At 45.6% G+C, this 18,639-nt stretch overlaps 1 protein-coding gene across 3 annotated transcripts in view; it reads right to left on the reverse strand.

Annotated features, from left to right (window-relative positions):
• Positions 1 to 1,325: 1,325 nt before the first annotated feature.
• The window catches only part of rerg (RAS like estrogen regulated growth inhibitor), a 30,762-nt gene continuing 13,448 nt past the window's right edge, over positions 1,326 to 18,639 (reverse strand). For 2 of the 3 annotated variants that reach the window (XM_031897596.1, XM_012958519.3), the window contains 3 exons: positions 13,200 to 13,256; positions 8,468 to 8,541; positions 1,326 to 2,934 (listed from right to left, as the gene is read on the reverse strand). In XM_031897596.1, the coding sequence (XP_031753456.1) occupies positions 2,527 to 2,934; positions 8,468 to 8,541; positions 13,200 to 13,256 (539 nt within the window). In that variant the 3' untranslated portion in view covers positions 1,326 to 2,526. 3 annotated transcript variants of the gene reach the window in all.

The raw sequence follows: 18,639 nt of genomic DNA on the forward strand, positions 1-18,639 counted from the left end.
TGTGTTTGTCAAGCAAAATAAACTTTACTTACACTATATAAATTATTTTAATCTTTTTTTCTTCAGCCTTGGAATTCCCAATGGCAGCAAGCAGGCAGGGGCCATTTTGTGGACACTTATCAAAGCAGGCATTGCATCCTGCCAAAATCTTGTTTCTGTGCCAGTATGGGGGAATTCTAAGGCAACTTTTCAGTTGGTCTTTATTATCTTTTATAGTTTTTGAACTATTTCCCTTCTTCTAACACTTTGCAGCTTTCAAATGGCCCCAGCAGGCAAAAAGCTACTGCTCAGTGAGGTTACAGTTGTATTGGTATTGTTACTTTTTATTATTTATTTTTCCATTTGTTTCCTCTCCTATACATTTATCAGTCTCTCATGCAAATTGGTCCCTGGCTGCTAAGATCATTTGGACCACAGCAACCAAATAGCTGCTGAAATGCCAAACTGACTCACTTTCTGAAGTGTAATAAGTACAAAACATTAAATATGAAAATGTTCTTGGTTTAATACACAAATTTTGTTCTTTTCCATTTGCTTAATGCTCTATACATATCAGTTTGTAGTGCAAACATGTAAATCTCCATACATTTTGCATAAATACAAGAATTTACTGTCACAGCATGCACTGATCAGCAAGGCCGATAAATATACATTAGAAATGTTTCATAGAAGGGATTTATGATATGGAACAACAAAAGTCTGTGCTGTACAGGGGAAGGAGTTTAAGGTGCCAGAGTATAAGCAGCCAAAGTGGTAAAGGCAATAGTTGGGGGGCCATTCATGAACTGCAGATTGCCCACCCACTAGGTCAGGGGGCCCTCAAACTTTTTTCTCCTGGCAGTGAATAACACAACAGTAACTTGCCCGGTCTTTTTCCATTTTCTTTAAATGCTGCACCATTACATAGCAGATCCCTAAAGCTGCAAAAATGCAAAAGCAATAAAGTTCTACAGAATGAGTTGCAGTCAGTCTCCTCCATCAACTACTGTGTCAGCTTTCTGCTCCGCCCAGCGTGTCACCACGGAACGCGGACACTAAGGGGCTCATTTACTTACTCACGAACCGGCCGAATGAGTCCGATTGGGTTTTTTCGTAATGATCGGTATTTGGCGATTTTTTTCGGAAAATTATCGCAACTTTTTCGTTGCCATCCGAATGTTGCGCAAAATCTGGCGATTTTTTCGTAGCGTTAAAACTTGCGCAAAAAGTCGCGCCTTTTTCGTAGCCATTCCGAAAGTTGCGCAAAATGTTGCGATTTTTTCGTAGCGTTCGGATTCATTCAAGCTTCAGTATGGTGACTTTTCTTGGGCCAGGTTGGAGCTGCAGGGTGCCATTGAGTCCTATGGGAGGCTTCCAAAATCATGCTAAGTCTGAAAGTTTCGGCCGCCGCTTACGAGCGCTCAATACGAAAAAGTCGCGACAAGATACGAGCGAACCGTAATGGCTACGAAAAACTCGCGTTTTTTCGCGAAAATCGTATTGGTAACGAAAAAGTCGCAAAAAATACAAAAAAGTCGCAAAATGTTCGTTTTCCAATCGGAATTTTTCCAATTCGAATTCGTGTCTTAGTAAATCAGCCCCTAAGAGTAATAAAGAAGAGATATGGTGATGGTATATGAGAGATTAACCTAAAAGGGTCGGTCTTGCAGGCTAGATAGAACCAGGGTTCTGGTGTAAAGATGGGCTACAAACCAATGGGTCATCTACTAAGATTAATGTAATGTAAAGTGCAAAAAACGGGGGGGGTGGGTGCATTATCTGTCTATATATATCTTTAGCAGTATTTATTGCCTGCATTCCAGTGTAATTGGGCCTGCTGCAATTTCTTTAACCCTAACCCTAATTAGAGTGCATTTAGGAGCAGGTTGAGTCTGGCTTATAAGGTGTCCACCTGGATACCCTTAATTTCTACCATTTAATTGGTTGGTCCCTATACTAAGGGGGGACAGTATTGTAAGTGAATGTTTATTACTTGTGAATGTGAATATACCACACTAGGGAGTGTGCCCTTCTTTTCTCCTGCACTCCTGATGCACCATGCCCTGGCAGCCTTTATGATCAGCTGGTCAACATTTCATTTTAAAGGGGTAGGTCACTTTTGAATTAACATTCAAACTGTAACTGGGCTTCAGTTTTCATTTTAATTATTCTATTTTTTTCTGTAGCTAGGGACAATTTACCCTAGCAACCAGGCATTGGTTTGAAAGAAAGTGGAAAATGAAGAGCAAAAGGCCTGAATAAAAAGCTAAGCAGGGCCGGGACTAGGGTAAGGCCGGGACTAGGGTTAGGCAGAAAAGGCAGCTGCCTAGGGTACAACAGGAGCCCATCGCACCTGGGGAAGGTGCGGGCCCGACCAGGTTGCCCCTGAAGCTACGTAATGATAAGTAAGCGGTACCCAGTGCAACAATGGCACAAAATAGATATAAAATAAGTGTATTTCTCACCAATAAGTCCTGTGTTTGAATGCTCAGACAAATAACCCAAACATGAATTACACAAATGAATTCCCCTCTCCTTGTTCACTTTTCAGCTGCTGATTTTAGTTAACATTTTGTTAATGGCCTGTTTAACGTGCGTCGTGGAACTCCTCCTTCTGGTCTTTCCTTGCACCATTTTCCGTCGCCGCACTTCCCGGCACAGCTCATAAAAAGCCTCGGAGATGTTTCCCTCCCCGGTGCACGCCGAGCACTCGTAAAAGGCGCAGGCCAGTTCTGTCGCCAGTTTCTCTCCCTCTTCGGTGCTGACTTGCCTGCAGTGGTCCAAGTCTGCCTTATTTCCCACCAAAATGAAAGTGACATTTTTTGGCTTTTTGATCTCATCCAGAAGGTTCTTAAATGGTAGGACTTCATCAAAACTTCCTTTATCCGTAATGTCATAGACTATTGCGAATCCGTCTGCCCACCGCACGTGCCCCTCTCTCTGAATGGTATCCTCCTGAAATAAAAGAAAGTGAACCATTGCTGCCATATAGAGAGACCTCAAAGGGTTTGTACAACTCACCGTCAGTCACTTAGAGCTAAAGAGAAGGATGTATCATTTATTGGCTTTTTTATTGGCAGAACAATTATTGGCTGATGGGGCCTAGCATGTATGTGTGCCTTGGCTTGTTTGTGTGCACTATGAATCCTATGATCCCAGGGGGCGGCCCTTAATTCTAAAAAATTTCTATTTAGGGTTAGGGTTTAGTATTATATAAAAAATATATTTCAATGAACATTGTTCATTTAGATGAGGCAGGGTTTTACTTTTGAGCTTACCTCCATTGTTTGGGGGTATAGTTTTCCTTTAATCTTAATTTGCACTGACGGTATCACTTGTACGACTTATCTGTCTGTTTTAACCATCGCCCATTCATTTGCCCTTCTGTCATTCAAACCAGCTCCTGGTTGCTAGGCTAAGTAGGACTAGAGATACACAAAACCAAAGATAATCCCAACACCACAAGCAATACAAAATAACTATTGACGGCAAGTTGTCTACATAATAATGAAAGTCAATCTCAGCAGAAAAACAAAGCACAGTTTTTCGTTATTATTCATGTAGGGCAAGTTCCATGCTAACCAGGCTAAACATAATCATGTTAAATAATAAGAAAAACTTAGATTGATATATTCATTGTTATTATGGGCTGGGGGGTTTAAACAAACAGTGAGCCAAGCCCTACCTTTATTGGTGCAGGGCCAAGCTCAGCCTGTAATTGGGTTAAATGGTGTGACTCCCACTTGACTGTACATTGCCCATACCTTGAGGTACCCTGCCTACACTATATTACTGGTATGATCCACTCATACAAAACACGTCTCACAAGACACAAAAACAATCAGATAAACTAAAAGACTAAGGGAGGTTCCATTTAAATATTCGGAAAGGATTTTTTACAGTGAGAGCTGTGAAGTTGTGGAATTCCCTCCCCGAATCAGTCGTACTGGCTGATACATTATATAGCTTTAAGAAGGGGCTGGATGGATTCTTAGCAAGTGAGGGAATACACGGTTATGGGAGATAGCTCTTAGTACAAGTTGATACAGGGACTGGTCCGATTGCCATCTTGGAGTCAGGAAGGAATTTTTTCCCCTCTGAGGCAAATTAGAGAGGCTTCAGATGGGGTTTTTTGCCTTCCTCTGGATCAACTTGTAGTTAGGCAGGTTAGGTATAGGCATTATGGTTGAACTTGATGGACGTATGTCTTTTTTCAACCCAACTTACTATGTTACTATGTTACTAGAAATGGAGGGATTAAAAGGGATTTTGGGGAATATTGTGTCAAGAACAATTTTCTTCCTTTGCAATATATATATATATGTAAGTGGTGGGAGTTATAGTAACACCTTGCAAATGGTGTGAGTTACAGTAACACCTTGCTGTGAGGTAGTATCGGCTCTCGTCACACAGATTTCTATGCATTGGTGCAGGGCACTTGAACCTGTCACTGCCAGCTGACCCGCTGTCTACTACTTCAGTCTTGCTCGACACTCCATGTGCCTATGTGACTAATGGATGCCCTAGATGTGCCCACCAACCCCACATGCCCGCTAAGTAGCGCTTTTCCTGTGTAATTTCGTGCCTTGGTGCGGCCATGATTGGGCACTGCTGTTTACAGTGGTTGCTATGGTTACCATTTGCGTTATCCTTATAGTGTCCTACAATATCCTTACAATTTACAGTAGGGGGAACATTATAATACGTGAATAATACTCAGAGTTCCCTGTATAACTCAGCCTGCAGCCTTGTGCCTTTATATGGGGGGCACAGAGCCCCTCAGTGACTGCTAATATCCTTATCATTTACAGTAGGGGGTACATTATCCCTTATAATACATGAGTGATACTCAGAGTTCCCTGTATAACTCAGCCTGCAGCCTTGTGCCTTTATATGGGCACAGAACCCCTCAGTGACTGCTAATATCCTTATCATTTACAGTAGGGGGTACATTATCCCTTATAATACACGAGTGATACTCAGAGTTCCCTGTATAACTCAGCCTGCAGCCTTGTGCCTTTATATGGACAAAGGGCCATAAATGGTTATATAAAGTATAAATAAAGGGGAAACAAGCAGCTGAATAACCCAATTAAAAATCTAAATTGCTCATTTTAGAGGCGCTTCTATAGATTCTGACATTATTTTTTTCTAGTTCCCATTAGAGGGCGGTGGAGCTTTACCTAATGTATTTACTTTTTGCATATGTGCATGTATGAAACAGCCTTACTTAGAGTAAGAAATAAATTTACCCAAGGACATCTGTTCTCTTCACTGTTTTTAACACAAAGCACTGGATTTTGTGTGGGAAGGCTACGTAACATAACTCAATGGGGCTATGTGGATAAAAGCTTAATGTAATGTTGCCAATGACAATCTGTCCTTTGATCCATTCAAATAAAATGATCCCTTTTATCAAGCAAAGTTCACTAACAGGAAACTGTTGGACCTTACTGGGCAGAGCTGGGTGAATAACGCACAGCCAGGGGCGACTATAACACACGTTCCATTCCTTAATCTCTAATAATGAGTCCCACAATTCACGAGAACCAAACAGACACACATTTGTGTAAACGCAGAGCAGTGGAGAATTCTTGGGGTTCAGACTGGAGGGCACTGTATGCGGTGAGCAGAACCCCTGAGTGAGTGCTCCCTCTTATGTGACGTGTTATTAATTTGTCTAAAAACCACTGGCGCTGACTGATAATTGAAATATACAGCAAGGAATCATATGAGTGAGTGAGCCCCCACATTTATGTATTTATATAATAATTAGCCCAGTTACATGAGAGTGTTAGAAAGTAGAAGCAGAACAAAATGCAGTGTGTTTTATTGCATCAGGCGTACCCTCTATTGCTGCAGTACAGATCCATTTTGGACTGAATACAAGGCTGCTGTGCTTAAAGGAGAAGGAAAGGTACCATCACTGGGGGGGGGGGTGCCAAATGTTAGGCACCATAGGTACCCTGGCTCGGGGTACCTGTGAGTGAGCATTCCCCTCTTCCTTTCATCTTGTTTCTTCGCAATCAAGGGGCCAGTGAATGTGCAAAACCACTTTTTAAGAGGATCACTCAATCACAAATACCCCAGGCCGGTGCAGTTTTCTGCTAACAGGAGCACCGGCCCAGGGTATCAGGCATTTTGGCACCTCGCAGTGATTGTAACCTTCCTTCTCCTTTAGGTATGATGCCTGCATGGCATAGTGTTTCACAATGAGCAGAATGGCTTCCTAGCGGAGTGAGACAATGGCTGCGGAGGGCACTGCCCTACTTTCTTTACTTAAGTTTCCTTTAAGAACAGGAGGGGAAGCATTAGTATGAATGTACAGCAGATAAATTATGGGGATATTCAGCACAGTGCGTGTAATAGACTAAGAGCTCTGTTGGTGCTGCCCCATAATCAGGGTGTGGGCATCTTGTTAGAGGAGAATGGAGGGTGCAAAATACAGGGAAATTCTGCAGGGGCGGATTTGTGGCAAGGCCACAAAGGCTCCGGCCTAGGGCAGCGCAAATTTAGGGGCAGCCCGCTGCAACACGGAGTGGGGGTACCAACGGGGGTGGCTTCTGGGCGCCCGGAAGACAAATCCGGCACTGGCAGGGCTGAACCTTGGGAGAAAGCACTGTGATCCCAAGCACAAGGCAATGGGATGCCTCAATAGAGACTCAAAAACCAAATGGGGAATGATCTCCAATACTCCAATCACAGCTCTAATCTACATCTGTGGCACAAGATACAGGGGCACAAGTGTCCAAACCTGAATGTGTATTTAGCTAAATAAAATGTTGTTTGTTTGTTTGTCTTTAAATGTTAATTTTACTGCCCAGTAATTCATGAATTCAGTAATTTAGTAATTCAGTGTGTAAATAGCTATGTGCATAATCTGTGTGTGTATATACATGTGTTAAAGTGGAAACAGCATTAGCTTTGGGTAACAAACTGAGGCCTACTTTGTTTGAAGCCTGTGCCTCAGCTGTGCTGGATGTATGTTTTTAATGGTGCTGAAACAACTGCTTATAGAAAGCTCTGTTTGCCACAAGTGTATATAAAAGTGTGTGCATAAAACTACTTTGTTTCTATACAGAACACTGCAATGGCATGTATAAAGTAAAGTACCAGTCAGGGCCGTACCAGTCAGGGCCGCCATCAGAAATCACGGGGCCCCTCACAACAAAATTTTCTGGGCCCCCTCCTCCTATGCCCTGTCCCCCAATGACCCCTCCCCCAGTGACCCCTCCCATCAGTACAAAGGACACACAGACATTGGTAGCCAGGGCCCTCCTAAAACATTGGTAGCCAGGGGTTACGTTTTGCATTGGTGCCACGGCAGGGACCCCCAGTGTCCCCATACTATGGGCCAGTCCCCACTGCAGCATCCTCCAGCGTCCTCCCCAGCATCCTCCAGCTCCCTCCCAGCATCCTCCAGCTCCCTCCCAGCAGCCTCCCCAACATCTTCCAGCTCCCCCCTAGCATCCTCCCCAACATCTTCCAGCTCCCTCCCAGCATCCTCCCCAACATCCTTCAGCTCCCCCATCGTCCTCCCCAACATCCTCCAGCTTCCCCCATGGTCCTCCCCAAAATCCTCCAGCTCCCCCCTAGCACCCTTCAGCTCTCCCCAGCGTCCTCCCCAACATCCTCCAGCTCCCCTCAGCATCCTCACCCACTCCCTGCATAGTGGGGTTTATATAAATACCCCGCTGTGTAGCCCCGGGGGCAGCCATTCCTATACTGGTACAGCTGGGGTGTTTACTACAGAAACCCTACTATAGTTTATATAAATACCCTGCTGTGTAGCCCTGGGGGCAGCCATTCAAGCTGGAAAAAAGGCACAGGTTACATAGCAGATAAGCTCTGTAGAATACAATGGTTTTCAGAGTCAGGATGGCATGACGTTTGTGCATGATCCTTTACACACGGAGCTCCTTAGTAGCAGCTACTTTATCATAGCAACTTAATGCCAGAAAATCCCGTGCCATAGACAATACTGATAATTGCCTCTGCTAAAACTCATGTAGAGACAATTATCAGTAAATGATCGGCATTTAGTAGCCAGTAGTCTTGGATATTTTTGTTGTAGGTATTTGCTGGACCTGATGTTTAGAGCCTTTTGGGCGTGGTTTGGGGTGGAGCCAATAAGTGATCAGGGAATATCAATAATCGCAGTGGCACGCCTAATGTTCTGCTAAAACATTTTGTGTATCAGGATTTCTCCCGTACCCACCACATATATCATTAGGGTATCTCCATTTAATCCAGCTTGCACTGAGTTGTATATAGGCTTTACTTATTAATATTATTTATTAATATTTTATTCTAACATCAAAGGCAGCAAAGCGGCAGCAGCACCCGCTTCAGTGGGATGTACCCAAGTGCGTCATTCCCCTTTATAGTTCCACAGACACAGGATTTAGTCATAGATCATTCATGAGCAAACGCGCATTCCAACTCATAATGTATCCTCAAAAAAGCAAAATAAAAAGCTTTTATTCACCTGGCCAGCAGTATCCAGCAATTCCATGGTAACCAGGTCGTCGTCAATGGTTGCTTGATGCCGGTATGTAGACTCTATAAATAGCAGAAAGCAGAAAATGATGCTGGTGTGTGTATAAATGAGCTTTATTGTAAATCTCATGCACTTAAAGGTGGAAATGTGGGAGTTGAATGTGGGAGGATAAAGAGGGTGTATATAGTGGAAGGAGCAAGGCAGAAAGGCGATGGGAAAAGACAAGTGTTCAGTCCCATAAATAACTACTAATTAGTGATGAGCGAATCTGTTCCGCCGTTTTGCGAAAAATTCGCGAAACGGCGAAAATGTTGTGTGTCCGCAGCTTTTATTTTGACGCACGGCTATTCTTTTGTCGGCAGCGGCTATTATTTAGTCGCACGGCTATTATTTTGTCGCCTGCGGCTATTATTTCATCGCACAGCTATTATTTTGTCGCCCGCGGCTATTATTTCGTCGCACGGCTGTTATTTTGTCGCCCGCGGCTATTATTTCGTCGCACGGCTATTATTTTGTCGCCTGCGGCTATTATTTCGTCGCACGGCTATTATTTCGTTGCCCGCGGCTATTATTTAGTGGCACGGCTATTATTTCGTCGCCCGCGGCTATTATTTCGTCAACCGGCTATTCTTTTTACGTCCGCGACTATTCTTTTTTGCTGCCAGCGACAATTTTTGGACATGTGGCAATTCCGCAGCAATTTTTTTCATCCGTTTCGCGAAACAATCCGCAAATGGCTAAACGCGGAAATTCCCCGCTAATCCATGCCTGGCAAAACATTTCGCCCATCACTACTACTAATCCATTTATTTCTTCTCAATTTATTTTTGAACCTCATGGAGGAAAGCAAATGCTTTTTTTTCCCCATTTTGCCTCAGCAAATGATTTGCATCTTTTTGTTCCCAAGACAGAGGTGCCCAAACTGTGGGGTTGACCCCTCCTAGAAAGGCTCAGAGCCTTGGTTAGGGGGACACTCTGAAGGCAAGTAGTGGAGAGACTTGGGGAGTCTCCTATTTAGTCTGCTAGATACTCCTGGAATCCTACGGGAAATATCAATTAGAGCAAGATATAAAGGACATGTTAACCCTAAAAATAAGTTTTTGCCTAATAAAAAAAACACATCATTCTAACCAACTTTGCAATATGAATTTATTAAAAATGTTCAGTGCTTTGAAAGTTATATGTAAATGTAATTGCTATTAAGAGCAGCATTTGCTGAACTCCTGGTTGCTTCTTTTTAAACAATGTTGCAAAGGTCGGTCTCCTCCTGCAAGTCCTGTCTGTCAGGCTGCTGCCTTGTGTTACATTGTTTCAGGGGTCAGTCTCCCCCAGCTAGTCAGGTCTGTCAAGCTGCTGCCTTGTGTTACAGTGTTTCAGAAGTCAGTCTCCTCCAGCGAGTCAGGTCTGTCAGGCTGCTGCCTTGTGTTATAGTGTTTCAGGGGTCAGTCTCCCCCAGTGAAACAGGTCTGTCAGGCTGCTGCCTTGTGTTACATTGTTTCAGGGGTCAGTCTCCCCCAGTGAGTCAGGTCTGTCAGGCTGCTGCCTTGTGTTACACTGTTTCAGGGGTCAGCCTCCTCCAGCGAGTCAGGTCTGTCAGGCTGCTGCCTTGTGTTACAGTGTTTCAGGGGTCAGTCTCCCCCAGCGAGTCAGGTCTGTCGGGCTGCTGCCTTGTGTTACATTGTTTCAGGGGTCAGTCTCCCCCAGCGAGTCAGGTCTGTCGGGCTGCTGTCTTGTGTTACATTGTTTCAGGGGTCAGTCTCCCCCAGCGAGTCAGGTCTGTCAGGCTGCTGCCCTGTGTTACACTGTTTCAGGGGTCAGTCTCCCCCAGCGAGTCAGGTCTGTCAGGCTGCTGCCTTGCGTTACATTGTTTCAGGGGTCAGTCTCCCCCAGTGAGTCAGGTCTGTCAGGCTGCTGCCTTGCGTTACATTGTTTCAGGGGTCAGTCTCCCCCAGCGAGTCAGGTCTGTCAGGCTGCTGCCTTGCGTTACATTGTTTCAGGGGTCAGTCTCCCCCAGCGAGTCAGGTCTGTCAGGCTGCTGCCTTGCGTTACAGTGTTTCAGGGGTCAGTCTCCCCCAGTGAAACAGGTCTGTCAGGCTGCTGCCTTGTGTTACAGTGTTTCAGGACTCGGAGTCAGTCTCCTCCAGTGAGTCAGGTCTGTCAGGCTGCTGCCTTGTGTTACATTGTTTCAGGAGTCAGTCTCCTCCAGTGAGTCAGGTCTGTCAGGCTGCTGCCTTGTGTTACATTGGCTCAGGAGTCAGTCTCCTCCAGCGAGTCAGGTCTGTCAGGCTGCTGCCGTGTGTTACATTGGTTCAGGAGTCAGTCTCCTCCAGCGAGTCAGGTCTGTCAGGCTGCTGCCTTGTGTTACACTGTTTCAAGGGTCAGTCTCCCCCAGCGAGTCAGGTCTGTCAGGCTGCTGCCTTGTGTTACACTGTTTCAGGGGTCAGTATCTCCCAGCGAGTCAGGTCTGTCAGGCTGCTGCCTTGTGTTACAGTGTTTCAGGGGTCAGTCTCCCCCAGCGAGTCAGGTCTGTCAGGCTGCTGCCTTGTGTTACACTGTTTCAGGGGTCAGTCTCCCCCAGTGAGTCAGGTCTGTCAGGCTGCTGCCTTGTGTTACACTGTTTCAGGGGTCAGTCTCCCCCAGTGAGTCAGGTCTGTCAGGCTGCTGCCTTGTGTTACACTGTTTCAGGGGTCAGTCTCCCCCAGCGAGTCAGGTCTGTCAGGCTGCTGCCTTGTGTTACACTGTTTCAGGGGTCAGTATCTCCCAGCGAGTCAGGTCTGTCAGGCTGCTGCCCTGTGTTACACTGTTTCAGGGGTCAGTCTCCCCCAGCGAGTCAGGTCTGTCAGGCTGCTGCCTTGTGTTACACTGTTTCAGGGGTCAGTCTCCCCCAGCGAGTCAGGTCTGTCAGGCTGCTGCCTTGTGTTACACTGTTTCAGGGGTCAGTATCTCCCAGCGAGTCAGGTCTGTCAGGCTGCTGCCCTGTGTTACACTGTTTCAGGGGTCAGTCTCCCCCAGCGAGTCAGGTCTGTCAGGCTGCTGCCTTGTGTTACATTGTTTCAAGAGTCAGAGCCACGAGGGCAGAAAATAGAAAAGGACAGGCAAACACTGCTTCTAATAGCAATTATATATACAAATATCTTAAAAAGCATTACAAATTTGTAATGAATGTACACTGCAAAGTTGCTTAGAATTTTGTTTTCTTTTATTAGGCAAAAAAGGTCTGTCAGGCTGCTGCCGTGTGTTACATTGGTTCAGGAGTCAGTCTCCTCCAGCGAGTCAGGTCTGTCAGGCTGCTGCCGTGTGTTACATTGGTTCAGGGGTCAGTCTCCCCCAGCGAGTCAGGTCTGTCAGGCTGCTGCCTTGTGTTACACTGTTTCAGGGGTCAGTCTCCTCCAGCGAGTCAGGTCTGTCAGGCTGCTGCCTTGTGTTACACTGTTTCAGGGGTCAGTCTCCTCCAGTGAGTCAGGTCTGTCAGGCTGCTGTCCTGTGTTACACTATTTCAGGGGTCAGTCTCCCCCAGCGAGTCAGGTCTGTCAGGCTGCTGCCTTGTGTTACACTGTTTCAGGGGTCAGTATCTCCCAGCGAGTCAGGTCTGTCAGGCTGCTGCCCTGTGTTACACTGTTTCAAGGGTCAGTCTCCCCCAGCGAGTCAGGTCTGTCAGGCTGCTGCCTTGTGTTACACTGTTTCAGGGGTCAGTATCTCCCAGCGAGTCAGGTCTGTCAGGCTGCTGCCTTGTGTTACAGTGTTTCAGGGGTCAGTCTCCCCCAGCGAGTCAGGTCTGTCAGGCTGCTGCCTTGTGTTACACTGTTTCAGGGGTCAGTCTCCCCCAGTGAGTCAGGTCTGTCAGGCTGCTGCCTTGTGTTACACTGTTTCAGGGGTCAGTCTCCCCCAGCGAGTCAGGTCTGTCAGGCTGCTGCCTTGTGTTACACTGTTTCAGGGGTCAGTATCTCCCAGCGAGTCAGGTCTGTCAGGCTGCTGCCCTGTGTTACACTGTTTCAGGGGTCAGTCTCCCCCAGCGAGTCAGGTCTGTCAGGCTGCTGCCTTGTGTTACACTGTTTCAGAGGTCAGTCTCTCCCAGCGAGTCAGGTCTGTCAGGCTGCTGCCCTGTGTTACACTGTTTCAGGGGTCAGTCTCCCCCAGCGAGTCAGGTCTGTCAGGCTGCTGCCTTGTGTTACACTGTTTCAGAGGTCAGTCTCTCCCAGCGAGTCAGGTCTGTCAGGCTGCTGCCCTGTGTTACACTGTTTCAGGGGTCAGTCTCCCCCAGCGAGTCAGGTCTGTCAGGCTGCTGCCTTGTGTTACATTGTTTCAAGAGTCAGAGCCACGAGGGCAGAAAATAGAAAAGGACAGGCAAACACTGCTTCTAATAGCAATTATATATACAAATATCTTAAAAAGCATTACAAATTTGTAATGAATGTACACTGCAAAGTTGCTTAGAATTTTGTTTTCTTTTATTAGGCAAAAAAATGATATTCTTGGTTGATTTCAACACATATGTATGCTGGGGTTATGGCTGATATAACAGTGTATCTCCAAACTTGTTAGGCGCTTTTCTCAGCTTTTCTTGTCCTTTAAAGGAGGCCTTCACACTTAATAGGCCTATGTTGTGGCACAGCCTTGCCATCTGGCAGATCAGGAAATCTTTCTATTTCCATTACACCAGATGTTATTGTAACCAGTGTAGTCCCCACTGTACCAATAATATAAACAAAAATATATTTACCTAAAGTTGGATCATATTCCCAGATGAATCTCTTGGTTAGAAACCTCACCACAAGAGCTTTGAGGGTAAAAAAAACAGCAGAAATTATTTTTCTGAAACAACAAAAAAACAACCCTATAAAGTTGGGTTACACTCACACACCTTCATTGCTAAAGTTACAACCTGATAAAGAAGAAGGAAAGGTAAAATCACTGGGAGGTGCAATTGTAATCACTTCCCTTATACCCCTGGTTGGTGCCCCTGTTAGGGTAAAACTGCACCAGCCCGGGGTAGCTGGGAACGAGCGGTCCCCCTCCTCCTGACTTTCATGGCAATCCCGGGGCTGACACATGCGCAATAAAGTGAAAAAGCCGACCTTTTTGTTAACGTTTGGCTTTTACACTGCGAATGTGTAAGCGGCACGGGGACAGAAGAAGGAAGAGGTTCCCTCTCTCACAGCTACCCTGGGTTGGTGCCCCTGTTAGGGTAAAACTGCACCAGCCCGGGGTAGCTGGGAACGAGCGGTCCCCCTACTCCTGACTTTCATGGCAATCCCGGGGCCGACACATGCGCAATAGAGTGAAAAAGCCGACCTTTTTGTTAACGTTTGGCTTTTACACTGCGAATGTGTAAGCGGCACGGGGACAGAAGAAGGAAGAGGTTCCCTCTCTCACAGCTACCCCGGGCTGGTGCCCCTGTTAGGGGGTGCGGTTTTATCCATAGTAGTAAGATATTTAAAGGGGTGGTTTACCTTTAAGATAGTTTTTAGTATGGCCAATTCTAAGCAAATTTTCAATTGGTCTTCATTATTTATTTCTTACAGTTTTTGAATTATTTGCCTTCTTCTTCTAACCCCTTTCAGCTTTCAAATGGGGGTCACTGACCCCGGCAGCCAAAAACTATTGCTCTGCGAGGCTCCAGTTTTATTTTCTACTTTTTATTTCTTTTATTTTTATTCAGGCCCTGTCCTATTCATATACCAGTCTCTAATCCAAACCACTTCCTGGTTGCTAAGTTAATTTGGACACTAGCAACCAAATAGCTGCTGAAACTCCAAACTGGAGAGCTGCTACGCAAAAACTGACATACCGTATATACTTGAGTATAAGCCAATCGGAATATAAGCCGAGGTACCTAATTTTACCTAAGACAACTGGAAAAACTTATTGACTCAAAAATAAGCCTAGGGTGGGAAATGCAGCAGCTACTGCTAAGTTTCAATAAACACCAATAAAATTACATTTTTACATTACAAACAGACTTTTGGGGTTTAAAAATAAAATAAAATTAAAAAAGCTGCAGCACATTGGCTTATACTCGAGTATATACGGTAATTAAAAAACTATAATAAAATATGAAGCCCAGAATATTTCCCTCTTCATGATACTAAAAGTTACCTTAAAGGTGAACAACCCCTTTAAAGGGTTGTTAATGATAAGTACAGGGATAATTATGTATTAATAATGAATAGAAATAATACTGTCTGCTGTGAAATCTTGTTGAAAACATTATATTTTGTTTGGCTAAAAGTATGTTTAACACAAACCCTATTGACTGAACTGATGTTTATTGCACTAATTACCTTTAACAAATAAAATGCATTACACCTGCAGCCATAAATTCTTATGCAGACAGAAAGAAGAGAACTTTGCCCAAGGAAAGTACATAAAGGCAAAGGTATTAGCGTTTATGTCCAATCATAATCACATTCAGTTTTGTGACCTATTTCACCTACACCACTAATGGACTGAATGAAGAGAATCTTTTCCCTAACTGGCATACATGAGTCTCACTAAGTGGCGCTTACTTATTGATTAGCTATTGTAGGAATACACTTCTGATTAACAGCCTGACATCCCCACAGCTCGGGTTGCTAAGCACCGACGAATGCAAAGCCTGCCATAGCAACAATAAAGCACTGAATGTATTGGACTTTTGAATGGAAATGTATTTATGCAAGGTACAAATAATCCATTTATTGACTGTCAGCTTATTGCAAGATTGGATATTAAAAATACATTTCTAATGACTTTTCTTCCACAGTTTAATACAATCCAGTCATGCCATTAACACAATATTTTATAACTGATATATATATATAAAAGCAGTGCAATATTTTAGCTTACTATGGGCATCTGGTCTTCTATTTGATCAACTAAACAAGATGTTGGCAGGATACAAAGCTTAGTCCCTTTGCTAAATGTATATTGAAGCAGTAGAATTCTTAACCAATCGCATACGTCAGTGTAGGACTGGCCAGAAGGGAAGACATTGACGTAGTTGGCCAGCTTGAAGTATATTGCAATGTATGGACAAACAATCCCTGTTTTGCTTAAAGGGAAGGGCATTTCTTAGTAGCTCAATGCACAGAATGTCTTAATGTCCTATATATATTGATAATGGGTAAGTGCAGAGGATCTCTTGTTGTTTGTAGGATACAAAGCTTGCATTACTAACAGTGTCCAAAAATGGCAGCTGCCTGCTGTGACTGAGCAATTCCAAAATGGAAATAAACAAGATTTATATATTATTTATATATAGTGTAAGTGAAGTTTATTTTGCTCAACTAACATGACAGAAATAAATGTGGGATTATCTCTTAGGGTGACAGGTCCCCTTTAAATCTGCCTGTGTAGATTTACTGTTGTTTTGCACCAGGAAGGAAATGTATATTATCATGAGCGCCACTAAATGGATTCCAGAAAGGAGGAATATACACTTTTTCTAAACTTTAGCCCACGCAGTTTACAGTCGAAAGTAAATACCACTTTAATAGTTACAGAGGCTCCTTTAGAATGAATTTATATTCTGGAAATGAAAACAGCAGTTATCTATGGTCTACATAGTAAATTCACTGGTATAAACTATGCGCTAGCAAATGGAGGCATTAATATTTAGAAATACACATATATTTTCCAAAGACAAGTCAAAATATTTATAGAAGCTAAATATTTGGCTTATCATATATTTCTTAAGCAGAAATAAATCATTTTACTACAGTAATCTGAATCCAAAGTACATGCCAAATATTATTGTGCAAGTCTGGCTGAAAGTAAACACAAAGATAAATGCTGGCAAGTTCCGAAGGCTCCTTGGTGCTATTGGCTTATGCCTCACACACACACCTGAGGGCCTATTTATACAGCTGGCTGAAAAATCAAATACACAATATGCATAGATATGATGAACGGACAATGGTGCGTTAAAGAGCAGCGGTCACCCAGACATTAAAAGTTGTAATAATAAAAGTCCTTTTCAAATTAAACATAAAACCTAAATTCTTCTTTTAATATGAACGTATTAATAAAACATTCACATCTGTTATAAAGGTATTTAAATATCTCAGCTGTCAATCATATATTGCTTGCCTGCCTCTATGTCCTCTCATTCCACCTCCATTTGTGCCTCTGGGTAATGGGAATGCCAGAGGGGCTGTAAGGTGCCACAAACAGTCACTATTTATTGGGCTGGGGGGGGGGGGCTGTTTGTGCCTCTGGGTACTGGGAATGCCAGGGGGGCTGTAAGGTGCCACAGACAGTCACTATTTATTGGGCTGGGGGGGCTGTTTGTGCCTCTGGGTACTGGGAATGCCAGGGGGGCTGTAAGGTGCCACAGACAGTCACTATTTATTGGGCTGGGGGGGCTGTTTGTGCCTCTGGGTACTGGGAATGCCAGGGGGGCTGTAAGGTGCCATAGACAGTCACTATTTATTGGGCTGGGGGGGCTGTTTGTGCCTCTGGGTACTGGGAATGCCAGGGGGGCTGTAAGGTGCCACAGACAGTCACTATTTATTGGGCTGGGGGGCTGTTTGTGCCTCTGGGTACTGGGAATGCCGGGGGGGGCTGTAAGGTGCCACAGACAGTCACTATTTATTGGGCTGGGGGGGGCTGTTTGTACCTCTGGGTACTGGGAATGACAGGGGGCTGTAAGGTGCCACAGACAGTCACTATTTATTGGGCTGGGGGGGCTGTTTGTGCCTCTGGGTAATGGGAATGCCAGAGGGGCTGTAAGGTGCCACAGACAGTCACTATTTATTGGGCTGGGGGGGCTGTTTGTGCCTCTGGGTACTGGGAATGCCGGGGGGGCTGTAAGGTGCCACAAACAGTCACTATTTATTGGGCTGGGGGGGGGGGGCTGTTTGTGCCTCTGGGTACTGGGAATGCCAGGGGGGCTGTAAGGTGCCACAGACAGTCACTATTTATTGGGCTGGGGGGGCTGTTTGTGCCTCTGGGTACTGGGAATGCCAGGGGGGCTGTAAGGTGCCACAGACAGTCACTATTTATTGGGCTGGGGGGGCTGTTTGTGCCTCTGGGTACTGGGAATGCCAGGGGGGCTGTAAGGTGCCATAGACAGTCACTATTTATTGGGCTGGGGGGGCTGTTTGTGCCTCTGGGTACTGGGAATGCCAGGGGGGCTGTAAGGTGCCACAGACAGTCACTATTTATTGGGCTGGGGGGCTGTTTGTGCCTCTGGGTACTGGGAATGCCGGGGGGGGGCTGTAAGGTGCCACAGACAGTCACTATTTATTGGGCTGGGGGGGGCTGTTTGTACCTCTGGGTACTGGGAATGACAGGGGGCTGTAAGGTGCCACAGACAGTCACTATTTATTGGGCTGGGGGGGGGCTGTTTGTGCCTCTGGGTACTGGGAATGCCAGAGGGGCTGTAAGGTGCCACAAACAGTCACTATTTATTGGGCTGGGGGGGGGGCTGTTTGTGCCTCTGGGTACTGGGAATGACAGGGGGCTGTAAGGTGCCACAGACAGTCACTATTTATTGGGCTGGGGGGGGGGGCTGTTTGTGCCTCTGGGTAATGGGAATGCCAGAGGGGCTGTAAGGTGCCACAAACAGTCACTATTTATTGGGCTGGGGGGGGGGGGGGCTGTTTGTGCCTCTGGGTACTGGGAATGCCAGGGGGGCTGTAAGGTGCCACAGACAGTCACTATTTATTGGGCTGGGGGGGCTGTTTGTGCCTCTGGGTACTGGGAATGCCAGGGGGGCTGTAAGGTGCCACAGACAGTCACTATTTATTGGGCTGGGGGGGCTGTTTGTGCCTCTGGGTACTGGGAATGCCAGGGGGGCTGTAAGGTGCCACAGACAGTCACTATTTATTGGGCTGGGGGGGCTGTTTGTGCCTCTGGGTACTGGGAATGCCAGGGGGGCTGTAAGGTGCCACAGACAGTCACTATTTATTGGGCTGGGGGGCTGTTTGTGCCTCTGGGTACTGGGAATGCCGGGGGGGGCTGTAAGGTGCCAAAGACAGTCACTATTTATTGGGCTGGAGGGGGCTGTTTGTACCTCTGGGTACTGGGAATGACAGGGGGCTGTAAGGTGCCACAGACAGTCACTATTTATTGGGCTGGGAGGGCTGTTTGTGCCTCTGGGTACTGGGAATGACAGGTGGCTGTAAGGTGCCACAGACAGTCACTATTTATTGGGCTGGGGGGGGCTGTTTGTGCCTCTG

This window comes from Xenopus tropicalis, chromosome 3 (genome assembly GCF_000004195.4).
Source record: "Xenopus tropicalis strain Nigerian chromosome 3, UCB_Xtro_10.0, whole genome shotgun sequence".
In the NCBI taxonomy this organism is placed as follows: domain Eukaryota; kingdom Metazoa; phylum Chordata; class Amphibia; order Anura; family Pipidae; genus Xenopus; species Xenopus tropicalis.